The 25238-nt window shown below is 36.3% G+C and overlaps 4 protein-coding genes across 5 annotated transcripts; 1 reads left to right on the forward strand and 3 right to left on the reverse strand.

Annotated features, from left to right (window-relative positions):
• Positions 1-165: 165 nt before the first annotated feature.
• Positions 166-5299, reverse strand: LOC132184506 (Duplicated homeodomain-like superfamily protein). Its single transcript, XM_059598158.2, has 2 exons — positions 4021-5299; positions 166-1079 (listed from the first exon to the last, which is right to left on the reverse strand). The coding sequence occupies exons 1-2, from the start codon at positions 4404-4406 to the stop codon at positions 575-577; spliced, it is 891 nt and encodes a 296-aa protein (XP_059454141.1). The 5' UTR covers positions 4407-5299; the 3' UTR covers positions 166-574.
• Positions 5300-10695: 5396 nt separating this feature from the next.
• LOC132184505 (Calcium-binding EF hand family protein) lies at positions 10696-17895 on the forward strand. The gene is made up of 7 exons (XM_059598157.2): positions 10696-11661; positions 12444-12546; positions 12655-12720; positions 13457-13630; positions 13723-13819; positions 17344-17477; positions 17597-17895. The coding sequence occupies exons 1-6, from the start codon at positions 11097-11099 to the stop codon at positions 17464-17466; spliced, it is 1128 nt and encodes a 375-aa protein (XP_059454140.1). The 5' UTR covers positions 10696-11096; the 3' UTR covers positions 17467-17477; positions 17597-17895.
• A 343-nt stretch (positions 17896-18238) lies between these two features.
• Positions 18239-18870, reverse strand: LOC132184504 (uncharacterized). Its single transcript, XM_059598156.2, has one exon. It carries the CDS (start codon positions 18823-18825, stop codon positions 18349-18351), a length of 477 nt encoding a protein of 158 aa, XP_059454139.2. The 5' UTR covers positions 18826-18870; the 3' UTR covers positions 18239-18348.
• A 515-nt stretch (positions 18871-19385) lies between these two features.
• Positions 19386-24917, reverse strand: LOC132184503 (mitochondrial import receptor subunit TOM40-1). 2 transcript variants are annotated; one of them, XM_059598154.2, is made up of 11 exons: positions 24455-24912; positions 23653-23734; positions 23443-23542; positions 23229-23324; positions 23046-23096; positions 21659-21724; positions 20843-20944; positions 20491-20559; positions 20327-20410; positions 19803-19898; positions 19386-19606 (listed from the first exon to the last, which is right to left on the reverse strand). In XM_059598154.2, the coding sequence occupies exons 1-11, from the start codon at positions 24582-24584 to the stop codon at positions 19550-19552; spliced, it is 933 nt and encodes a 310-aa protein (XP_059454137.1). In that variant the 5' UTR covers positions 24585-24912; the 3' UTR covers positions 19386-19549. The 2 variants fall into 2 exon arrangements, with proteins under 2 accessions (XP_059454137.1, XP_059454138.1); XM_059598155.2 differs by lacking the exons at positions 19386-19606; positions 19803-19898 and adding an exon at positions 19965-20242 and having other exon boundaries at positions 24455-24917.
• Between the last annotated feature and the right edge of the window lie 321 nt (positions 24918-25238).

Genomic DNA, 25238 nt, shown 5'->3' on the forward strand with positions numbered 1-25238 from the left:
AAGATACAGAGATGCAGCCATTTCAACAACCGCAGCTTTATATCCACTTGGGTAGTTTATTCCATAACAAATATATGTACATTTACAATTGCTAAGGTCTAGTAGAGGCAACTTCCGTCAACTGTCAAGAGTCACATTGGACAATCCGCTATAGCCAAAGAAACAAATCAACAAAGGATAGGTCAAATAAAATACATAGCAAAGCCTGGTGGCTTAGATATGCTACTCAAAATAGTAAAAGATATAAAAGGGGTTCTTTACAACTTAAGCACTGACTACCTCTAAAGACTAATAATTGCTCTTAAAATGTTTGTAAGACAAACAAACTAGAATCCTGTCCTACTTATAAATACTGCCACCTTTTCCAGAGTTGTCTATACAGATTCAGGTAATTCCTACCCATACACCTTATTTCAAACGGATGCAAAAATAGACAAATGACCTTAAACATTAAACTTCTTGTGCCATATAAGCAAAAATATTCAGGCTTTGATCTAAAGGGATTCCAAAAACCCAACAAGAGCATAAGCACCAAGTCTTCTGTCCTTTGAACATGTTGCAGCTAAATGGCACATTACCTATGTGCAGATGTATGCGGCATTGGATATGCCATTGGACCCATATTCATTGGGGCACCAGGAACCATAACTCCAGGTACAGGGGCTCTTACACCATATGCCATATGGCCTCCTGTAGGAAGACTCACTGGGGTACCAACTGCTGAGACAAGGGATCCTCCTATTGGTTGCCCTATAGTTGGAGTGGCATACATGCCAACACCCGCCGGCCCAGCTGGGGGCTGAGGAGTTTGTTTGGTTGATTTGCCAGAGGAACCTCCTGCAGAACCACCATTTGTTTGACCGGTAATTGGTCCTTGGGGTGCCGAAATGTCTCCATTGCCAACACTTGTGATGTCATGAATACTTGATCGCCTCCTATCTTTGTTCATCGAATTCAAACGGATGAAGTACTTTTGTGCATGGCTTGCCACTTGTGTAGGTGTTCGTGTCACCACAAAGTTTCGAGATATACTTCGCCAGTCCCCTTTCCCATATTTGTCCAAACCAAGAAGAAATAATCTGGTTGTCAAAAGAATACAAAAATTAAGGCTTACTTAAGAAAGGATAATATGACACACTAAAGAATCGAACCAAGTATAACATTTGAAAGACAATCTAAATTGAAACATATCTTACTTTAGTATCTTCAAAACACCGATTCGTCCCTCTTTAATTTTTTCCTTTCTCAACATACACTCATGGCTCCTCAATATGTAGCTTACAGCAGATGACTTTTAGTGTATTTCAGAAATTATATGCTCAGGCAGCACAGCAGCCAGCCTTTGCAGTCAAAGCAATAGGCTCAAACAGATGCATCAATTATGAAACTCCCACACATACGCAGCAAAGAAACTTTATAGAGGATGAATTCCATGTACAAACTCAGACTAAAAAGTATCTACAATATACATCAGGTCAAAATACGATCACAATATATATATTATGGAAAAGCAATCAAACTAAGGCAGATACTGAATTATATCAAAATCCATGGGTAATGGTATTTTTAAGATGTAAAGTTTGGGCGCCTCTAAGAGATACCTGAACTTACCCTTGAGCCATTTTTACATAAAAAATTACGCCATCCTAACCTAAATTTATGACATAACTGAAAAATATGGAAAAGTACCAAAAATAGATGCTTTTGATAGAGTAGTAACTTGATAAAAGAGAAGCAGAACCTGAAGCATCTAATGCATAGCACATGAATTTCAGAAAGCATTTTGAAAGAAAACAATTACGACAAAAAGGGAACAGATTTAACCACAAAAACATGAAAATCTTTAAAGCTTCAATATTTGCAGTTCTGCAATCACAATAACCATGCCTTTTGATGGTTTATAGTATTCAAGTGTTGAAACAAAGCAAATTTTTTCACAGGTAATGTCACATGAATTAACAGAGAAAAGAATTGCTAACTGCTAAAGGACATACACCAAACGATACTACCAAAGGGATTTTGATACATGAACAAATCCTGTCTGATACAGGGTTCATGGTTTGGAAATATACTAAAACATGAGTCTAAAGGAGAATGGATTACCTATTGAAGGAAAACTTATTACCATACATATTACAAAAAGAAAACAAATATTTCTAAAGACAATAATTTATTGCCTACGCATGTCTTATGCCAAATGAAAGTAAATCAATTAATCTTTGTGTCCTTATCCAAGGTTTAAAACCAATAAAAATTTCATACAGTAGTATATCACATAAGAACTCGTTGGAACAAAGTATCAAGACTGAAAATCAAGGGCAAAGAATTTTATGATCGATGATAGAAAACCTGCCGAAGTCACTCAATACGTTTAATGGCTCAAGTTGTTAGTTATCTATTATTAGCAAAATCCACAAGCCGGACAAATGAAATTCAACCCCACAATGAGTTTTTCCTTGGACAATTTTCTTGGTCTGAAGCATCTAATTTTCAGTCCAGGCCATATATCCACTGGGACCACCACCCACACATGTTAGGTGTTTTTACAAGGCAAGAGTTAGACCCTTCATAATTTTCAAACAGCATTAAGAAGAGTTCTTTAATAGCTAGGCTAAAATGATGAGATCAACTTGACCATTGGCTTAGACAATGTACTTGCTTGGGACGATCAAGGTGCAGTTAAACACCATCACAACTAAGCCATTTATTGATCTAGAATTCCAAATGTTACTGAGATAACATATAGCACATGGACAAAAGTAAGCTACTACATTGCTTAGGCATTGCCAGCTTGGACATCATGTGAATAGTGGGTGGCTGGGCTAAGCACTTCTGATTCACGAACCTCTGTGAAGGCCTCTTATTCACATTAGCTTCTTTTCATTCTCATTTTATGCTGAGTCAGTTTCTCAATCCAAATACAAGAAGGCCAACTTGCTTGCTGCTATCCCTAACTTCAAACAAGCAAGAAGCACAAAAAGTAGTTGACATCTATGAACATTTGAGAGAGCTGGTCTAGCGCTGACCTTTTGAAGCTTTAAAAGCTTGTTCTAGGTGACACATTGAGAAATTAAATCAGCAAAGATACCAAGCCCAAGGCCGTGAGAGCATCTATAATCATGACAATATTGACCATGGATTTTCTCTTTCTCCCACAATATTTTGGTTATAAAGATAGAAAACTGCTTGCAGATGTAAAATCTATTAATATTGTAGAGTCCATGTGTTCCTACTAATCATTTTTAGTGTTGTGGTTACAGCCAGGTAAAACTAAGACTAAGACTAACACAATGTTAGGATACCATTGTAAACGATTGTAATCTTTATTGGTATGATGAGTAAATAATTATTGGTATCAATATCATGGAAAAACATATTTAAGCGCTACACTATTAAATGATAGCAAAACTCTAAATGAAACAAAAATTAACAACATGGCCAAGTACCACTTTAGCCGTTATAGATGAATATAGAAGAGACTTAACTGAAACTAGTGCTTAGCCCAGAAATTCACCTTTTCCTTCACGTAAATCATTATCATCTCAGGACATACTATTCCACCTAAATAATTACATTTCAGGGCATACTACCACTTCATACTAATGGGCTCGACAAATGATTATTAGGTTATAGGCACATATCGTGAGATTAACATAAAATGCCACAGCATCAATACATCAATTAAGAAAGCTATGCAGATAATCAAAGCTTACTATAACTAAACTGTCTCTTAGTGATCAGACACAGCTCGTTTTGTAATAGTTATCTCCAGAAAGAACTTGCTATTTTAAAGCGGTACCGTGCACAAGATGCCACACAGGAAGATACAACCGAACTCGAAAGCACACTACAAAGTACAAAAGCAAATAGACACGAGAACCACTAAAGTAATGCAACAGTAACCAATCTTAACCATAATTAGGATAGTTATGTGCCAACAATAGTAGATTCGTTTGCAGGTGCCACAAATGAATACATACTGCAACAGAAAATAAACATATCAGAAATAATAAATCAGACCTGTGCTCATCTTCTGTCCAAGCAATCCCTTTACGGCGTTCCTGATCTGACCTTGAAGCCTTACTTCCATGATTAGACTCACTGTTATAATGACCCAAATGGCCACCCTTCTTATTAGTTCCTTCATCACCGGCATGGCTTGTTGAACCCTCTAGAGAGGAATTATAGGAAGGCAGAGGCACACAGCCAGATTCAATCTGGTTAATATCATCAACCAAGAGCTCGTAGTGATGTTTAATCTCTTCTAGGGTTTTCCCTGGTACATCAGCTGCAATTTTCTCCCATCGATCTGAACCATCTTCCGGATGAGTTGCCAGGGCATTCTCAAAAGCCTTATTTTGCTCTCTACTCCATATGGAGTCACTACCCGCTTCATCCACAGTCATCTAGCTTATTCTGAATCCACTATCCAGAATATTAACCACAGAAATCTAATAAACTACTCTATGGTCTAAGCTAAACCCAGCACCAAAGCTTTGAACTTTCTGGACTTGCTCTTCAAAATCGGATCTGAATTATTCTTATAGTGGGATTCCAATAACAAGTTCGATGGTGGGCTAAATTATGAGAAGCAGAGATGTCAGACTACATAGGTAAGCAGAAGAGGAGAAACAAACGGACCAAGAAAACGCCAATGAAACCAAAGCAGGGATCGCCTCCAATAAAAATCACTAAACTTAGTGAAGTATGTGAAGATTTCAATAGTGATTTGCTCCACAATTCAAAATTTGGACTCTTGTGGATTGCTGACCGATTGATGAACAAAAAAGGCAACGAAGTTCAGTTGGACCATGAGAAATATCTGAAAACCATAAAATCAAAGATGCAATAAATGGCAGTCTTAAACAGGGTGGGAAAAATAGAAATTTAATGCAGCGGTGAATTCATAGAATGGTAACTAGGGTTTTGGATGGTGAAATATGAAAGAGACCCCGGAGAAACCAAACAAAGAAGAAAAACCCAGAAGTCTATAATTGATGAGAAAGAGGCATTCAAATTGCTATTTCCAATTCCAACAAAACAAAAAACCCAGTTAAACCAAAAGTTCTACTGACAACAACAGCTTTAACAGCTCAGGCCCACACAAATTTATTCTCCTCCTAAGAACCCTTGTAGAGTAAAAACACGACAAACTACATACACGCTCCTCAATTGCTAATAAGAGAAGACATAAAAATATCAACTTCTCAATTCAAAATGGTATGAGAATGCCAAAAACCAATTTACATAATCGAGGCCCCAAGTTACATAATAAGAGAAGAAAAAAATCAAGAAATTGGAAAAGAAAAAAAATCAAGAAAAAAAAAAAAAAAAAACTGTAATTTTGCAAGTGTAAAGTAAAGAGGGTGCTATTTTAGTTAAAACTTACAACCCCTAGGTGAAATCCCTAAGCCGAGATTGTGGATTCTAACTAAATTTAGAAAGAACCTATCTCAATTGCTCACCTTTTTTCAGTCAAGAAAAACCAAAACAGTAAAACCCACTAAAAGGTCCGTGGTTTTAAACCATAGGTTGAAAATACTCAAGTTCGGTGATTCCTGAGATTTTTAACCCTGAAAACAGTGAATCCCAGCAACTACACAAAACGCCATTGGGAGGAAGAGAACAGAATTTACGAAAATTCAAAGTACTACCACTATCTGGAGTCTGACAGTTTAACCAACAATCAAAAACTTTTCTTCCAATTTTGCTAAACAGATTGAATTAACAGGAAAGGAAAAACCTAACCTTGAGTGCCCAAGACCTTACTCCACCCCTTCTCTCTTTGTTAAAAATTTTCACCAACACAGAAAATACAAACAACAAAGCAGAATAAGGGGCCTAATAAGAACAAACTAGGAGCAACCAGAATCCATAAAAAAAAAAAACCCAAAACAAAACAAAACAAAGCAAACAAGCATGAAAAACAACAAAATTAGGGTGTTAAGTTAAGAAAAGGAGCTTGAAATTGTGGTGAAAATTTACAAGGGGTAGACATAGAAATTATGGGTGATGTTGATGGGTTATCCTGATATATCCATCCACAGAGGAGGTGCAAAGGATGGGTCAATTGGTCCCATCCCCACCAACTACTTTGCTACTAATAGGACAGCTGGGATTGAAAAAGGCCTCGATACCAAGTTGCAAAAACCCACTGGAATCTGCATACCCATTAATATCTGACAGATGAGAGAGAGAGAGAGAAATGGCAATCTAAAATTCTTTTTCTTTTCTTTTCGTTTTATCCATACAAACAAACCAAATTATTACAATAAGATGTCAGAAGATGAGATAACTGTGTGCAGTTGCAGAGAAAAAAAAAATTCCGAAAAAAATTCAAAAAGATAAGAGAAAAATGAAAAAGTGCATCATGGTTGTATGTTGGTCATTACCTTTTTCTCTGGGTGTGAGAAAATCATGCAAAAGTATCAATCTTTTTGCCGCTGCTGGTGTTGTTTCAGTTCTGAGACTGTTGCACAAAAATGAGTCAAAAGGCTATCTATTTATATACACGTACACATATCAGCGACAGGGCTTGTCACCGATTTTAATTAATTTTTTTCTCTCTTTTCTTGCATATATGATTGTATATATATATATTTTTTAATCCAAATTAGACTCACTTACGGTAAATACCCTTTCAAGGTTTTTTTTTTTTTTTTTTTTTTCAAAAATTCAAAAGTTTCCTTTTTCTGATCAGCAAATCAGTATTGAAATATTTGTGCAAGTTGCCATGCTTTGAAGTTTGAAGTGAAAGAACTTAACGACCGTAAAACTTCAAGAGCTTAATTACGGACAAAAAAGCTCATGAGCCCACTTGCGGCAAGTTAAAAAGATGGCCCATGGCATGGCATGATGTCCGTGACGCAGATGAATTAACATCCATTTTTTAACTCTTCTTTATTCTCATGATTTTGGATTTTGCACATCTTCATGTGTGTTACAACCATTTCTTTATTTTTCTTTTTTAAAAAAAAAATTGTTCATTTTGATTTGACTTATGTGTTGTAAAAATGTAATTTTTAAAATTACTTTAATTTAAGTCTATTATAAATTGATATTGAAAAAATTAAGCAACTAATTTTGTTAATTTTTACTACTAAATATTTATTTGACAATTATAATTGAACTTTACTACCTTCTTAGCCTTGAATTTGATGGCAAAAAATGTGCTTCCTTCTTCTTCTTCTTTTTTTTTTTTTTTTTTTTCTTTTGTTTATGTATTTAAAATTAGAAGGGGACAAAAAGTGGGTTTTATGTAGTTAAATATGGAAATTGAAATACCCAATGCGCATGACAATTTGGGCCTCGCGTCATACACGAACGTGTGATACATAATACATTAGATTAGATTAGAATCTATGAACCTTATAAGGCCACCAAAAGTCAAGTTTCAAGTTTACGCTTCCCCCTCCTCGGCCAGGATCTGGATCCCTGAAATTTCAGGATCTGGAATTACATGATCTCAACCTTCCATTTTATTTGAAGGTCCAAAATAAGTCATGTGGCTAAAACCCACTTCCTTCCTTAAACCTGGATACCAAGAAATTCCCACCCAAAACCCACTTCTTCTTTACGTCTGAAAAAAAATCTCAACTTTACCCTTCTTCTTCCTCTACCTCTTCTTCATATGCATCTAAAACTCACTTCCCTCAAAACCCACTTGTTTTTAGGATACCAAGAAATTCCCTCCCAAAACCCACTTCTTCCTCACGTCTGAAAAAAAAATCCCAGCTACCCTTCTTCGTCTTTCGCAGAAAACCTAAAGAAAAAATTGAGGCTGAGCCGCTGCTTGAATCGCGCGGCTTTTCTGCCGCTTTTAGTGGACTCTGGCTTGTTGGTTCTTCGTCGCCGGTTCGTCTTTGTTCGCATCTGGGCCAAAAAAATAAAATTTGAGGCGGAGTCAAATCCACACTCAAAACCCAACGCCAAACGCCAATACCAAATATCCGGTCAGGTTGGGTTCTCTGATTTGGGTTGTTGTCTGCCTTTTTGGATTATAAGTTTTGTGAGTATTTTTGTATTGAGGCAATTTTTATTTTTTTTTTGAATTGAGAAAATAAATAAATAAAGAATCGTGAGAAAATTCTGTTGGACTTTGTTTGTTCCGGACGTGTTTTTACATATCACAACTGCAGAGTAAGAGTAAATGGTACATTCCTGAACAAAAACACTCACGGAAAGATCATAGACCATGTACATTTTTTGTTAGAAACCTTAACGGCCTCAAAGAAGCTAGATTTTTCTCATAAATTATTTTGCAGATACTTTGGCGTTCTCCAGAAGGGGAAGAAGTTGATTTTCTCCAGATGTTCTACTTTTTTCCAGAACTGGTACATAATCAATGTCAATCCTTTTCGAAAGAAAAGAAGCCTTAGATGCAGAGGAAGAAATGTCTAGATGTGAGGAAGAAGAAGCCTTAAATGCAGAGGAAGAAGCTTGAAGAAGAGGCAGAAGAAGAAGAAGGGTAAAGCTGGTTTGACGTGAGGAAGAAATGAGTTTTGGGAGGGAATGTCTTTTGGTATCCTAAAAATAAGTGGGTTTTAGCCATGTGGCTTATTTTGGACCTTCAAATAAAATGGAAGGCCAAGATCATTTAATTCCAGATTCTGGAATTCCAGGGGATCCAAATCCCCCCTGCCGTCATCCTTTTCTTTTGTTGTATCACTCATCATTATTCATGAAAATTAAAAAAAAAAAAGTTATAAAATAAAAATGTAATTTTTAACATTACTAGTAGATACTTTCTTTTCAGTATGTTTAAGATATTTCTTTTTCTTTCCATTCAATTATTGAAGAATGATACCTTTTTTGAGGTAAAATTATAGGACTTTCATAAAAATCAAGTGCCTACATCTTGCTATGTAAGTACTATATTTCAAAAAAAAATATATGATAATCCTTTGCTCGTACTTACTCCAACAATTGATGAGTTGTTGTTTTCACTAAACAATAAGCCGCTTCGTTAGCTTCTTTATTTGCATGCCATATATGCCATGACTGGAAGTTGTGTAGCATAGTTTTTGCGTCATTTACCAATTCCCTTCACATAGCATGTATTATCTCCAATGCACCACCTTCAATCATAACATGTTGAAGTTATTGGAAATAATTTTGGATGGTACACAAATTCTCATTGATATAATAAAATAATTACAATATGAAAATTAACAATAAAATACAAAGATTAAAGTAGTAGAGTATAGAAAGATCTCATAATGCTATACAATCACGTAAAGACGTTATCCTTAAAGGTTTATTTGTGCCTTCAGGAGTATATAACTTGATGCGATCGGATCCTTTGACAGACAACTTCCTAGAATTAAACTATAGCGTCTAACTTTGTTAAGGATGCACTTCCAATAATGAAGTCTAATAGAACAACTCTTTGATCTTTTTGATAAAAATAAAAAAATCCATGCAGAGAAAACACAAAGAATAGAAGATATAGATGGAACATTGCCACATGTTTTGAGTTTAAGAAAAATAGAGTTTTGCGGGCAAATGAAGTATCCTCTAAAACTCTTTTGTGAACTCAATATATAAACACAAGTGAGCTGGTGGTTCTCTAACTGCCATAGGAAAAATAAATTTATGACCAAACGGTCATATGATGTGAAAACCATAAAACTTATTAATGAACAAATGCATTCCTTGTTAATGTCAAAAGGTGCTGAACGTTTTTCTTTTAAAAGCTTATGATTATGTAATAAATACATATGTTTAAAGTCTATGACCAAGTCTTTCTTTAACTATAAGATAGCCAATGGTAAAAGGATTGAGAGCTTGTAAATGCTTGTAAATAAGAATTTAATGATTAAACGGTTAAAAAGAAATCAATGCTTGTGCAAAGTTTTAATGACCAAACAACCGAATAATAATGCTTGTAACACATACAATACAACAGAAGTCACAGCCTCACAGGTCTTTGCAAAATTCTACAACCTTCCATGTTGCCCACGACTCGGCCATAGTTGGATCAATTTTGAACAATCTTGTGTTGCACATAAATGTCAACATATTTCTCTCATAATCTTTGAAACTGACTCTTACACCAAAACCAAACCTTTCTAGCCTCCCCAAGCCCATATCCGTGATCTCCTTATTCCTGAAGCAAGAACTTGGGGCTTGGATAAAGTGGATTAATGTCTTTGAGGCCTCCAAAATCTAGCACAGATTTTTATTCCATCTCACATCTGAAACCAGGTAAGATAAGTGGATATGGACCCTTCATCCTTGGGCCAATTCATTGTCAAACCAGTCCATCCATTTGGAAGAGGATTCACTGGTGAATATCTATCCAAGTCGCCTTTTGGGGTTTGAATAGGGTTAAAAGTCTCGTGACGGTTATGTTCCTACCCATATCTTTTGATTTTGTGATTTAGCTGCTTTATAAGAATCTTTTATTGGCTTTTGCCTAAACTATAGAGGTTTTGATCTTTTATGGTTCATTGAGATTGTTATTTGACTCATTGTCTATTTTCTATTTACAATTTCTATACTGTTTATTATGTTTTGGATTTGTTGTGAGGGAGTAACTCTTTTGGCATTTGTTAAATTGTTCTCCACTTTCCTTGAATGGAAGGTACTTATAAAAAAAAACAAAATGAAAGTATATCATATAGGATTACTGCTCTATATCAAATGATGATTCATGAGAGGCGACAAGGAGTGGCTAGTTAAAACTTAAAACACAAAAACATAAGAAGTTGGCATCGCCAAAGGGCGTGTAGAGTGTAGAGGTTGACAGACAGATGACAAACAACACATAAATATAAAATTGGTGTTTGTTTCCTAGCAGATCTAAAAAACCTCAAAGCATTCACCTTCACGCGTCTTACTTCCACTTCCATTCCCAGTCAAAATTCCTATTCGTCTCTATATCTCTCTCTCTTCTCTGCGTAAACCCGCTAGATCCCCCCTCTCTCTGACGCACCCAAATCTTGAATTCTCTCCATCTGCCTGAAATCACCCAAAATCTTGAATTTTTGGAATGTTATACACAAACCCAGTTGAAATCTTGATCGCATTGTGAAACATATACCAGTGCATATATATATAATATATAATATATTGGATTGGGTAGAATACAGAGAATGGGCAAAGTTTCCATCTTCATATACTTAACCATACTAGTCCTTCTTCTCCTTCTCATCTCTCACTCTCCCATGAAGCCCCCAAACCACCGCCACCGCCGCCTCAAGCTTCGCTCCAACTTCACCTTCTCTCCCCGTGCCCACAACATCCACCACGAGCCCATCCCTTTCGACCCCATTGTCGCCGACATCGAGCTCCGCCGCGAGGACCGCCAGTGGGAGAAGCAGTACTTCGAGCACGCACATCCCGAGGTCGTTCACGTGGACTCGGCCCCGGCCGCCGAGTCGCAGCCCGAGTGGGAGGACTTCATGGACGCCGAGGACTACTTGAACGATGAGGATAGGTTCAATGTAACCAATAGGCTGGTGTTGCTCTTCCCGAAGATCGATGGGGACCCGACTGATGGGTTCGTGACCGAGCACGAGTTAACCGAGTGGACCTTGCAGCAGGCCGACAGGGAAGTGATGCATAGGACGCAGAGGGAGATGGACGCTCACGACAAGAACAAAGATGGGTTTGTTTCTTTTGCCGAATATGACCCCCCAAGTTGGGTTCAGAATGCGGGTCAGTGAACGCCTTTGCTTTCTGTAGATTTTTCCTTTTGTTCTTTTGTTTGATGGATGTTTGGATAATGGTTAATTTATACACTTTGCTTGCGGAATTTTTTGGGTTGGTTGTATGTTTTTAAATATGCTCGATTTTAGCATATGTTGTGGAATTTACGGTATATTTTTCTTTTTCTTTTTCCTCAGTTTTCTAGACATTGAATATTTTTGTGATACCTGATATATTTCTGTTCTGATTTCACTATTATTGTTCGCTAATATCATTGTAGTCCAGTGAATTGATGGAGATATGATGTTTTCAGCGAGAGAGTGTCTATCCTTCTTTGGTGGATGTGTTTTTTCCTTTTGCCTTTCTTTGTGAGTGAAGTTTCACTGATCTGGTTATACCTCTCTTGGTTCATTTGACTTTAGAATCACTTGACTTGATGAAAATTCATTAGATTTTTTAATTTTATCTTAATTTGGTTCCTTAAATTGGATCATAAGATTTCCAACATTATAAGCTGGTATCTTAATTTTTATGCTTCCTCTTTACCCCATTTCATGAGCGTCTCTTTTGTTTCCCTTACCATGTAACTATTCTTTTTATGAGGTTTCATATTTTTCAATTCTAGGGGATGACCTAGATAATGGCCTTCCTTACCATTAGGGTCGTCTACAGTGAAATGTTGCTATCAATTTGCTCTTTTTAGGGCCATATCTTATGTCTTTTCATAGGCCATCATGGCCTCATTTCTATCTGAGTTTGTCTCAGATGGTGATTTCTATTTATCTTAACAGATAATACTTCTTTTGGCTATGATATGGGCTGGTGGAAAGAGGAGCATTTCAATGCATCAGATGCAGACGGAGACGGTCTCTTAAATTTAACCGAGTTCAACGAGTGAGCTTATACTGTCTAGCAAGTTTCTTTTATTGCAAAATAGCTTCTTTATGTTTTTGCCAATTGAATCTAATACTGTTCCTCAACTGTTCTATTCTTGATTTCTAGCTTTATGCATCCAGCTGATACCAAAAACCCAAAGCTACTTCATTGGTTGTGCAAGGAGGAAGTTAGGTGAGATGAGTTTCATCAAGCTCTCTTCTCTGGCAGTTATTAAGTGTTGCATCCTTTTTAACCCCGTGTATTTGATAAAATCATTTGAATCATACGTTTCATTCAAGTTTGTAGTTGTACATTCTTGCCATGTGGTGAGCTACAAAGCATTGACCAACCTATTAGATCATTCCCGAAGGGCATGAAACAAATTTCTTATAGTGAAAAACATTAGATTATCAATTGAATTAGTAGGTGTCAATCTGCTCCTCCCGATCTAGATTCCCCTTCTCTTATATCATATTCTAAATATTAAATTATTTAATCTAGAATTTTTGAGTTTCTATATCACTTTCATTATTACGACAGGCCTCTTTCTTCAGTTCTCAATTCAATCTGTTTAATATGGACCTAATTATCTACGTATTGTGGTTTAGACCATCTAGGTATTTGAGGTGGGAATTCTTTGTTGTTGGGACTTGGCCTTTTAGTTTCTAGCTACAAGTGCATGAAGTTCGTTGCTACTAATTATATTCAAAGTCATTTATTGCCCATATTGAGGATATTTAACTGCTTGTTACCGAGGAGATTCTTTTATCTTGTTTTGATCAACGACTTTTTTCTGTTAAATCTATCCTCTTGCTATATTGCTTCACTTTTCCTTCAATTAGTTACATCTTTAATGGGGCTTTTCATTTTTTTGGAAGTCATTGCTTTTTCTTGGTCAATTGTTCACTTTGCCTTTTTTCATCTTTAGGGAAAGAGATACCGACAAAGATGGGAAGGTTAATTTCAAAGAATTTTTTCATGGGCTATTTGACATGGTGAGAAGTTATAATGAAGAAGTTCACAATTCTTCACATGAACATGATGATTCGATGGAGGCCCCTGCTAGAAAATTGTTTGCTGAGCTTGATAAAGATGGTGATGGGTACTCAGCAAGATACATTTCTCATATGAATATTGATCTGTGAATGATGTATACTATTAATTAATTACTTGCATTTTACTTTTCTTTCACAGATACTTGTCTGATGTAGAACTACTACCTGTAATTGGAAAACTTCACCCATCAGAGCGATACTATGCGAAACAGCAAGCAGACTACATCATATCACAGGTATTTATTTGGCTGAAAACTGATTTCTTATTTAATTTATGATAAATGTGTCTATTTGTACTTCCTGTATCATTTGATGTGCCGATATGAGTTATCTAAGCTCTAAATATAATTTGCAGCCACTTATGTGGAAGGTGGATCTTTACTATGCAGTAGAGTGTTTTGCATATGTACTAACATGACTACATGAGTAAATCTTTTGATGGTGAGGGGCCTGTTAAATGATAAGTGATTAAATGTGTTATAAACAATCTGGAGACTTGTTTTGCATCTTCAGTGGTCTTTGATTTGGTTCTCTCATATCACGTAAATTAACTTTTAGGACTTAAGAGAAGCTTATACTTTTAAAAAAAAAAAAAAAAAGTACTTAAGAGAAGCTTAATTTAAAATGTGCTGTTAAGATCCCTGTTTCTTAGATGAGCAGAAGAACTTGTCATTCAAATAGATTTCTTACTCTTATTTCATCTGACGTGGTAAAAGTTTACAATTGCTAACCTATATCAAGCTATGCATCTGTACCCTTCCCGTAGGAAGAGCTCGAATTAGAAACATAAGGATACAATAATTCCATAAACTCAAAATCAAAGTAAACCTAATGTCTCACAACAATTAAAAACTGAATCCATTGTATTACTGTTATTACAACTCATCACAGATCCTTACAGTAGACAACTTAAGAAAACAGAAAATCGTTGTAGTAAATTGGTGTTGCATGCATAAGAAGGGTGGGAAAACCGTTAACCACCTCTTACTCCATTGTGAGGTAGCTAATGCCTTATGGTACTTTTTTTGGTGAGAGATCTCCTCCCTTGTTGAAGAAAGAAGTTTGGTAATTCTCAAAGCGAAGCTATGTAGATGATTCCACTTTGTTTGATGTGGTGCATTTGGAGAGAAAGAAATGTCCAGAGCTTTGAAGTCAATGAGAGGATGGTGGCGGATCTAAAGACCTTTTTCCATACCCTTTTCAGTGGAGAAATGCCTATGATTGCTTTCATAGTTCTAGTTTGAGTATGCCCCTCAAGAGGTTGGCTCAATGGTTGGATAGCCTGAGACTTTGAGTATGCTCCTCAAGGTCTTAAGTTCGAAACCCACTAAGTACAAACTGCTTTTTAGGGCTATCGGATTGGGGGTTTGCCTCTTGAATTAACTGAGGTGCACTTGCGAGAAAATCCTTGCCGAGGGCCTGTGCACCCTGGGATTAGTTGAAGCGAAGCTCCGGATACCCGGTGCCAAATCAAAAATGATTGCTTTCATAGCTCTAGTTTTCATGACCCTTTTTTTTCTTGTTAGGTTCTTATCTTGTATATTTTCTGTGTACTTGGGTGTGCCATTTGGTTTTTAATTAACTCCATTTACTTATCAAAATAAAAATAAAAAATAAAAATTCTACCTGTTTTGGATTTGTCTGCTAGGGAGATTGTTTTTAGGCTTCATAGGTCTTAGCTTGAAGATAGCGAGAGCTGAGTTTTTTTAAGCTCACGTGGGGTGTATTTTGAGGCTGTAAACTGATGGCTGAAACAATGTTTTTGAGCTAGGGTTGCAAGAAAATTTCCTAGGGTTATTTGGAAGCTGAAAACAGGCGGGTGTTTGGGATGAAGTTAGGGTTTTAATTAGATTAAAATCTGGAGGCTGATTAGGATTTCAACTTGGTAAAAATATGGAGGCCGATTAGGGTCTGTTTTAAAAAGTAAGCTCTCCTTTGTGGAGAAAAATACAGCTGGCCAGATTCTGTTGGGTTTTAGACTTAACAATTATGAACTTTTTTGTCCTTTATAAGTCCTTTTTCAGCCCTCTAACATACCCCTTTATCAAACCCACGAAATTAAAAGAGAAAATTAAGCAAACAACTACCACACAGCAAATTAAAAAATAAATCTGCAACAATATGATAAAATTTCCCTAGGGGATCTAGGTGATAGCCAATCTGTTAGCTGAAGGTATCATATTGTACATAAATATACTAATTAGGTGTTGTCGTGAATGAGGTTGATAAGAGGAGACACTGCAGCCTTGCAGATTTAGTTTCTATTTTATGTATCTTTACTCCATTTAATGGTATTCTCACTATATGCTATTAATATCGACAAGATGGCCTTAGGGAGTAGATGGTCTTAGTGACTGAAGTGGGGACTAAATTCTTAAAATTAAGTTGGATCTAAAGTGATTTAAAAGCCTTTTATATGAGTGTCTATATTTTATTTTTTAAGGCTCCCACTTTATGTACACCTGGATGTATTTTCGTGTATACTTTTTTTTTATATGGCCATGAGGTTTTTGTTTTTGTTTAGTAATGACTCTCTGCCTATTACTATCGCTTCAAGTATGATATTTTGGGATGAGAAATGATAGGGCCCTTAGTGACATACTTATCCACTCAGCTGAGATTGGTCGAGTAATTGTCTCTCTAGACATTTTTATGCTTTGAGTTCACTAGAATTTTTTTTTTTTTTTTTGTTAATAAGTAAAACAAGTTCATTAAAAAGCACAAGAGATGCAACTCAAATACACATGAAGTATACATGAAAATTCACTAGATTTCTAATCATCTACATAATCTTAAGCTTGAGATCTAGCTCCTCTTGTCCATGATTCTGTAACTTATGTTCTGGACTTATCTTGTATTATCTCTTGGCATTGTAGTAAAGATAGGTATTGGCAGGTTAAGTACCGATAATGCATTAGAATAACTCATCTAATTTTCTTCTCTGAAGTATCTGGGCCTGAATTACTTATCAAAAGCAAAGATCATCTAGGTCTTAAGCTCCTCATCTTCCAGAGCTTATTGGCTCCTGAATTACTTATCAAAAGCACAGATCATCTAGGTCTTAAGGTCCTTATCTCCCAGAGCATATTGGCTATTATGCTGAAATTTGCATAATGAGTTTGCCAGCAGTTGATAGAATAAAGTATGCTGGAGGGAGTTCATAGGAGTCTGCATGTTGTGCAGGGTATTGGGAATCTCTTGATCTCATGGGTTGTAGGAGATAAATCGGTATGCTAAAGTAGATAGCTGGTCTCCCAAGGACCTTTAGGGGTAGCATTCTTTTTCTACCAAGTTCAGAGAACTCACAAGCTGATTTCCCAGCTAAGAGGGGAGCTCTGATTTGGGAACATTATTGTGGTTGCCCAAATAGTATGTTCTCGTTTAAAATTCAGACCATTTTAGTTGTGATTGATTATGCCTTGTGATCCTGTTAGGGTTTGGCGATTTCATTTTATCTTTTCCTCTCAATATATTCTTTTGTTAAAAAAAAAAAAAAAATCCCGTAAGTGTTAGTTGTGTATAAACTTACTTTCCCAGAATTTTATGTTCAAAGTTGAATTTGTGATCAATATTAGTTGACTTTGTGGTCGCCTTTTAATAAAACAGATTATTACTTATCAAAAAAAAAAATTAGTTGACTTTGTGGTGAAACATACCGGTTAGGACAATTCAGAGATGGTGACAAGTATTATATGAATTCCATGAAATAAGAAATTTTCAATTAAGTCAGATGGCTTATCTGGTGAGTTGATTATTGCAGGCAGATGGTGATAAAGATGGACGCCTAACCTTGACAGAGATGATTGATAACCCGTATGTATTTTACAGTGCTATATTCAATGAGGACAATGAGGATGATGAGTACCATGATGAATTCCGTTAATTTTATGCCAGGTGAGGGAGGGGGAACAAACCTTACCATTTTGTTTCTCATCCTTGTTTATATATAGATATATATATCATATCCTACTTGCTTCCTAAACGATACAGAGGTTTTAATACCATCACTGCAGGATACTGGGAAAACTTTGGTCGAATTCAAACTTGTTTTGGGTATATACAACTAGCAAGAAAAAGTTTCAAGATTTCAACAACCTCGAGGAGGAGGAGGAGGAGGAAGGAGAAGAAGTCAGTGTCCATGGCTCTTCATCCGATTATGAACCTCAGCCCTTTGTGAAGGGTGATTTTGTAGTTGTTAGATATTATTGGTTTTTTTGTTTTTTTGGTTTTTTTCAAAGGCTTCATTGGAGTCCATATTAATTTATCTAGTTGTTATACATTGACATGTACAATACGATACATATTTATCTTCGTTCACAGCCTTTCACTGTTTTCAATGGTTCCACACCTTTTTTTTCCCCAAGCAAACGAGAGTTCAGCTGTTGTGTTTAGTTTATGGCCGTTTGGTTTAGCACTTTCAAAATGTGTTCGTTTGAAAAATTGACGATTTATGAAAAAGTGATTTAAAAAAAATCAAGTATCAAGTGTATGATAAAATTGGTTTGATTTGATTTTTAAAATTGTCGTTTAGCCAAAATGTGAAAGATGTAAAGCCTGCAAAATTTCATGGAAGAAGATGTTCAGCAATTTGAGAGAGAATAACAGTTTAATTGGTGGGAGGCAGGCATAGGAAGAAGAAGAAGAAGCAGAAGAAGGAGAGGAAGAAGCTCGTATTTTATTTATTCAAAATTAATTTCTTGAAGAGAAATGGCTACACGAAAGTTGACTTGGATATCGCACATTACAATAAGAGGGTAGACCCATTTTATTTCCGAGGGTGTCCCTTTGCATGATCGTCGTCGTCTTCGTCGTTATCGTCATCTTCATCGGACGAAGGAGAGGGGTCGAGACGAGCGGCATCCTTGGCCCACCGAATCAACTTCTCCACTTCATCTTCTTCATCATCGGTAGCATCATCACCGGTGGATAACAACTTGGGATCGGCATTGGCAGGAATTCCATGAGAGCCCTTGAGAGCAGCGAATCTGGCGGAGAGCTTCTCTTCGTCCACGCTAGACGTGGTTGATTCGGATAGAGAGTGAGAAGAAGGGTTAGGGGAGACAGAGGGTCGCGATTTGAGGGCTTGGAAACGGCGGTCGAGATCGGAGGGGAGGTAGTCGGGTGGGAGGCGGGACGTGTGGGAATCGAGGGAAAGCTTGAGGAGCAATTCGTCCTCAGCTGCTTGGAGTAGCTCTTCTACCTCATCATTCTTCTCCGCCTTCTTCTTTCTATTTCGCTCCATCTTTCTTTGCTTTGCTTTCCTCTCCTCTCTCTGTCTCTCTTACTCTTTAACATTTGCCTTGGCCTTTGATTAAAGTATAAACAATGTGAATGGGCCATACAGAACACAAATGATAACCCTCTTTTGAGCCCAAATGCCAATTCAATCACAAGGAAAAAATAAATAAAAAATTTGATGCGACATAAATGTAAAAACTGTTTTTAATTGTAATTTTAAAATTGCTTTGTGCTTTGAGTTAATCAACGCTACTAGAAGACTTGATGACTTAATAGTTCATTGAATAGGCTCATTAGGGCTTCGGACTTCCTTATTATTAAGTCACTAACTTTTTTATCTTCCAACACTGAGTAGACATCAGCTTCTATATATTTTTAGTGAACCCGAAATTTAGTCATTGCAAATAAAGATCAATAATGAGTGAGAAAGATTTCCTGAGACTCTCTTTGATAAAGATGTTGATTATTCAGGTCTTCTATCATTGTCATAGGGCCATCGTTTCGATGTAAATTACCTCGCAAAATAACATTAGAACTTTTCTAGCCAGTTGTAATTAGGAAGTCTAATTAGAAAACATCATGCTTCGCATATAGGAGTTGCTAAGAATAAAAACAAACATGGCTCATGAGTCATGGCTGAATGTAGATTCAAAATACAAAATTTGCCAAGTTGGTAGCAAGTGTGAACTTATGTAAACCGCAAGAATAGAGCATTGGAGCTATCGATTCTATTCTCCAACAGTGATCCCAAACCCGAATTTGTAGTCTTTCCTGATGTGATCTATCTGCAAAACAGAAATTGAATAACTTAAGCCGGATGATTTCACCATTGGAGCTCCATTCAGACCGTTGGTGACAATAATTTCCTTCTCAAAGTCCCTACTCTCGATTAAACTAAATTAGAAGTATAGACCAAAAGATATAAACCAAGGTGGAGGTGCAGAAGAAAAACGCATCAGCATAAACAAGCAGATTGCTAACCTCCGCGGACAGAATAAACTTAAAACCCATATTTAATCGCTCTTCTAGAAAAGCAGATGCACAACCGTTGGAATCTATCTTCCCTCGTAGACGACACTGAAACAACCATAAGAAATTGTTATACTAATAGAATGGAATATTTCATTCTTCATTTAAGAAAAAAAAAAATTTTTGAAATTTTCCGGCATTTATAGATTAACCTCACTTGTAAAAGGGAATCATAACAATCATGCAAGAGATCTTCCCATCGATCAAGAAGGAAGACACTGATTCTGCCCATTTTCTGAATTAAAGGAACCAATGGCAAGGAACTTTTTGGATTGTTTATTGCTACAGGTTCGGAGAAAGTGCCAATGATGGTGTTGTGAACCATCTCAGTCAAGGAGCATTAATAGATAACCCACTTTTGCTCTTAGTGTTAATGCACAATTACTGATCCACTGATATGCTAATAGATAAACGAAATACCTCTGTGAGAGGTCATATTTCATAGACATTAAAACACTTGAGAAAGCAGAATTTACCTGTCTGAGGATGTAATCATAGCCAGCACTTGCTGTGACATCTCTTGACATGTAGTTGTATATTAAGTCTGATGCTAGAGAAACCTAAATAGAAGAAAACAGCATAATGAATATAGATTGCTATACATGTTATTACAAAAAATTTCAAACGCAAACTTTCTTACTTTCTCAGAAACTTTCTGAACATAGCTGAGAGCAACCATTCCAGTAGTAGCAACTTGTCCTGCAGCAACCTGCGTCCAAAATATTGAGAAATACACAGTTCCAAATGTGAGAAAATGCAGGTCCGTAGTCTCAGATTCATGTCTGTCACAACCAAAACCAGGAACTCATCTCTCTTGAATATATATACATCTATTATTTCAATGCACATTCTTGAGCAGGAATATGAGAAACAAAAGAAAACTATTTTACATATTAACTATTCCAAAATTGATACTATTCAAAGATTTTTTTTTTTTTTTTTTTTTTTCAGATTCAATCATGTGATAAAGGATGAACACCAAGCCACATTACCATCTTGTCAGTCTCGTAACGAGCAGCGTAACCAACACCTGACTTTCGATGCTGACCAGCCCAAAAAACTTCCCCACCCAAAGATAAATGTGGGGTCACACTCTGCAAGAAGAGATGCAGATTCAGTTTCATATTGGAGAGAGAGAGAGGGAGAGGAAAAATAATTTCAGAAGCCATCTGCAATGGCCAAATTGCCAGAGGTTATAAAATGTACTGCTGTTTAGATGAATATATAACATTTGTATGCTGCTTATAATCAATAACGACATTAGTACCACAAAATTTACAGGAACAGAAAGTGTATTACATATATTGAATACAAACACTTTGGTCCACCACATCCTTGGGATACATTTAGTGGACTAAGATTAATCAAATCATAACCACTGTTGAGACCAACATACCACATTACCACCATTGTTAGTTTCAAAGATTAACCAAATCAAAACCACTGTTGAGACCAACATACCACATTACCACCATTGTTCGTTTCGGGGGATAAAAGGATGGAGAGGACTCTTCAGAAACTAGACTTAGATAGGTTCCATGCAATATTAGCATAACCTGTTTACCTATTACCTACTGTGGGATTTTCTACTAGGACAATTCTCTAAGATTATAATGAGTTGGTCAGTATCTTGAAATTGTTTGTAGCAATATTAAACTCTGAAACTCCGCTACCATTTTCCATTGAGAAAAAGAAAGTACAGGTTTTTGCTTTTTCACATAGTTATGACCCAAGTTCTTTGACACTAATTTCCACATTGTAAAACAATGGCATCAACAGCTAGAGCATCACACAAGCATACCATTTACCTGGATGTAATTGGCTCCAAATAAGGCACCATTGCCCAGTTGAAACTGGGTCCTGTAGTCTTTCCCCTGTACAGTGAAATAAAAAACAAGAAGAGGAAAGAGTCAATATTGAGCATTAAAATGTTCTTTCAAAAGTCTTCTTAAAAAGTAACCCCACTTTCCAGTATATATTATGCTCCAGACAAAACAAAAATATCTGTCCAATGCTCTAAATGTCAAAGTAAAAAAAACGCAAAGAATAGGTGAGTGACAAGAACCACAAATGGATGCACCACAGATGAAACCAAGAGTGGAAAAGAAAAATGTTTAAACATGCTGTGGTTTGGAGGAAAATTTAGAATGCCAAGGTCTAGAAGCAGGGACATGTGGAATGGTTGAGAATTACAAGGTGCTTCACTGCAAGGCATGAGAAGGCCATTGAAGAGAAGGTCCTGCAACAACCGAGACAAGAGCTGGCATAAGGTGTTCTATGTATGCTACGGTGAACTGCAAACCCCACAGCCTCCATGCATTCAGGCTCCCATTACTTATGGGATAGAATTCAACCTGGGCCACCTTCTGTGCATTGCCATCACTTCTTGCTTTTTATACACTTTTTTGTTTAGAATTCAGAAAGTTCAGAATCTATATCTTTAAACTGATTCAATATTTTGACAGTCTATTTTGCATTCTAAACCTCAATTCGGAAATTGCAAAGCTACAATTGTGTCCTGGATTCTAATCAGAATATAAACAGCCTAACGCTTAATGGACCCCAATATACTGAGGCATTCCCAATAAACACAATAGCCATTGAGAGCAATTGGGTGGCTCTCTTCCTTGTCTTTTGTGGACATTTAAGATCATAGCTTTATTCTTAGTTTCACTTCTTTTATATTTATCTTGTATACTTCCCATGTATTAGAACTATGACTTGAACAAAAAAAGAATAAATTTATCAGAAAAAAAAAAAAAAAACGCATTCAGAAACCTCAAGGCAGACGTTGTCTCATTGAAGCATGAATAATATGAGGAACATGTATCCCACCACAATTTTGTTTTCATTTTTCTGAAGAAAAAAAAAGACACCATTCATATAGTACCACCTTTCAATATTCACTAACTATATGTTATAATACGTTAAGCACAATGAATATGATAAGTATGTCCTAGATAATCAGATCCTTAATTAAGGAAATAATAGATAGAAGAGCCAGCAGCAGTAATTTTCTAAATGAAAGTTTTCTCTAATACATCGTTAGTTAAGTAACCTTGCAATAAAAAATATTGTAATAATTGACAAACATAAACTGAATTGCTGACTACATCAATATTGTTTATAAAAGCAAAATGAATCATTTAAAAGAAAAGAAAAGAAATAGCAAATATAGTAGCAAAGATGCTAAACCTTGTAATCAATGTTGACAATACCATGAGACATGTGTGGCTCATTTGTGAGCTGGAAAAGAAGATAAACAAATCATTCAATTAGCTTAAACTTCTAGAAAGTGCAGTTTCTGCCTCAGAAATGTGACAGAGAAAGACAGATTCATAAAAAATTAACTTTGATATATATATAAATATCATGTACCTGGGCATTAACCTTAATACTAAGTCTGTCGGTCAAATCGCACTTCACTCTAGTAGTTAGTCTACCATCTGTCAATACCCTCCCAACCAGCATCAACTGTGAAAAAAACCCATAAATTCGTCCAAGTGTGATTGGAGTTACAAAAGTAAATAATTCCAAAAAGTCACTATATCAATAAAAATCTAGAAAAGTGAATGTGATGATGACACCCTACCTTTGGGTCTATAAAGTTAGCACCAAACTCATACTGAGCAGTGGGGATTTTTATGGTTTCAGAAGATTGTGAAGGAATGGCTGTAGGTCCCATGTACACACTGATGGACAGTTGAAATAGTCATCAAAATCAACCAGGAAAACTAAAAGAAGAAACAGTAAAGAAAACCATGCACACAGAAGTTCATTATGAAAGAGAAGTCAAAGCTACCTGTGACTGAGAGCAAAATTCGGATTGAGTAGTTTGGTAAAATCAAAGCGCATCCCCTCAAAAAGTTCTGGTTTTAAGGACACTGCCAAATACATTCACGAAACTCAAAACCCTATTTTCAGCAAAAGAAAACTCCCAAGCCTATCTTCCAATGACTAATCTTCCTCAATAACATGCTCTAGGAAAACTCTATTTTGGTGGTAGCAGATACCACACAATCTAGTAACTGAATTGCAAAAGTACAAGCAATGAATTAAGTGAGTGTCAAGCATCATTAAAAACAACAGCACATGTGAGAGAAATGGTCTGGAGGAACTAGATAGACTCCGTTTGAGACTAGAACAATGGTGAATTGACTGTACAGATGTATCTCTTAAAAACTAAAAATAAAAAGATTTGGCAGTTTCAATCCTACAAATGAGAGCACCCAACCCAAAGCTTCAGAAAATAACAATATCGGTATAAAATAATTCCAAAAAACATATGAGGCGACTTGAATTCTGAACTCCAGATATACTACTAGAATTAGGCGAGACTCTAAAGCCCATGCCCTTAAATGTTTTAACCACATCACTTCTATCGCTGAAGCTAAATCTCCAAATCTACTTTAACACTAACTCCATCATCATGAAAGATATTATTAAAGTACACATACAGACACAATACAAAGAGAACACCCACCAAGAACGACTAAATACACGGTAAAAAGAAAAAGCTCAGAAGAGAGATTAATAAAAGACTCAATATATCATTATTGAGAAAGTGAAAATGATAAAAATATTTGATAGTACGGAGTACAAACTGAAAGATTCGCGGTGAATTTCTTCGTAGGGTATGGGGCAGGGAAGGTTCATGTAATCTACTCTCTCTTCCTTGGTGGGCTTCGGAACCTCGCTTTGCGTGGAAGTACCTGGAGGTACCACACCCTCCATTGTTGCTTCTTCGCTTTTTGATTGAAGAGAGAAGCTTAGCGAGAGAGAGAGATTTGAAGGCCTGTGATTAACTGCGGGGTTTAAGGAAGGGTTTAAAGGGAGCTTTCCTCCGAGCGCTTCACTTACCCCTCACTGCACTCTATATCCTAACCGTCCACATGTGTCCTGTGGGATCCACCTAAAAATGCTTGGTTAAGTTCATAAATGACCCGGATTTGACATAACCTTGTTTTAATTACCCAAATGGAAACACAGGATCAAATGAGTTTCTCGAAACTAAATGAGAATGAATTCATGCATTTGATTGTGATAATTGAATTTTGAATCATCTTTGACGTAATGACACGTTTTTGTAGTGATTATGGCAAGGGCATTACGTTTTTGTAGTGCTTATGGCAAGGGCAGACAGGACAATGTAATATAATGGTATGATAAAAGTATAGTTTATAGCATTATTCCAATAAAAATTATGGTTGTTTTTAAGGGTAATTGATGATAACCAAGTCAATCCTTTTGAAGGCATACTTTTCAAAAGTCTCTAAATCTCTCTCTCCCTCTACTTTGTTTAAATATGTTTTAATTCTCATGATAGTTAGTTGGAAGGTTTATTCTTATAGTAATCCATTTCCCTCCCTCTTAGTAAAAACAAAAAGC

The sequence above is a fragment of the Corylus avellana genome, chromosome 7 (genome assembly GCF_965113065.1).
Source record: "Corylus avellana chromosome 7, dhCorAvel1.hap1.2, whole genome shotgun sequence".
NCBI lineage: Eukaryota > Viridiplantae > Streptophyta > Magnoliopsida > Fagales > Betulaceae > Corylus > Corylus avellana.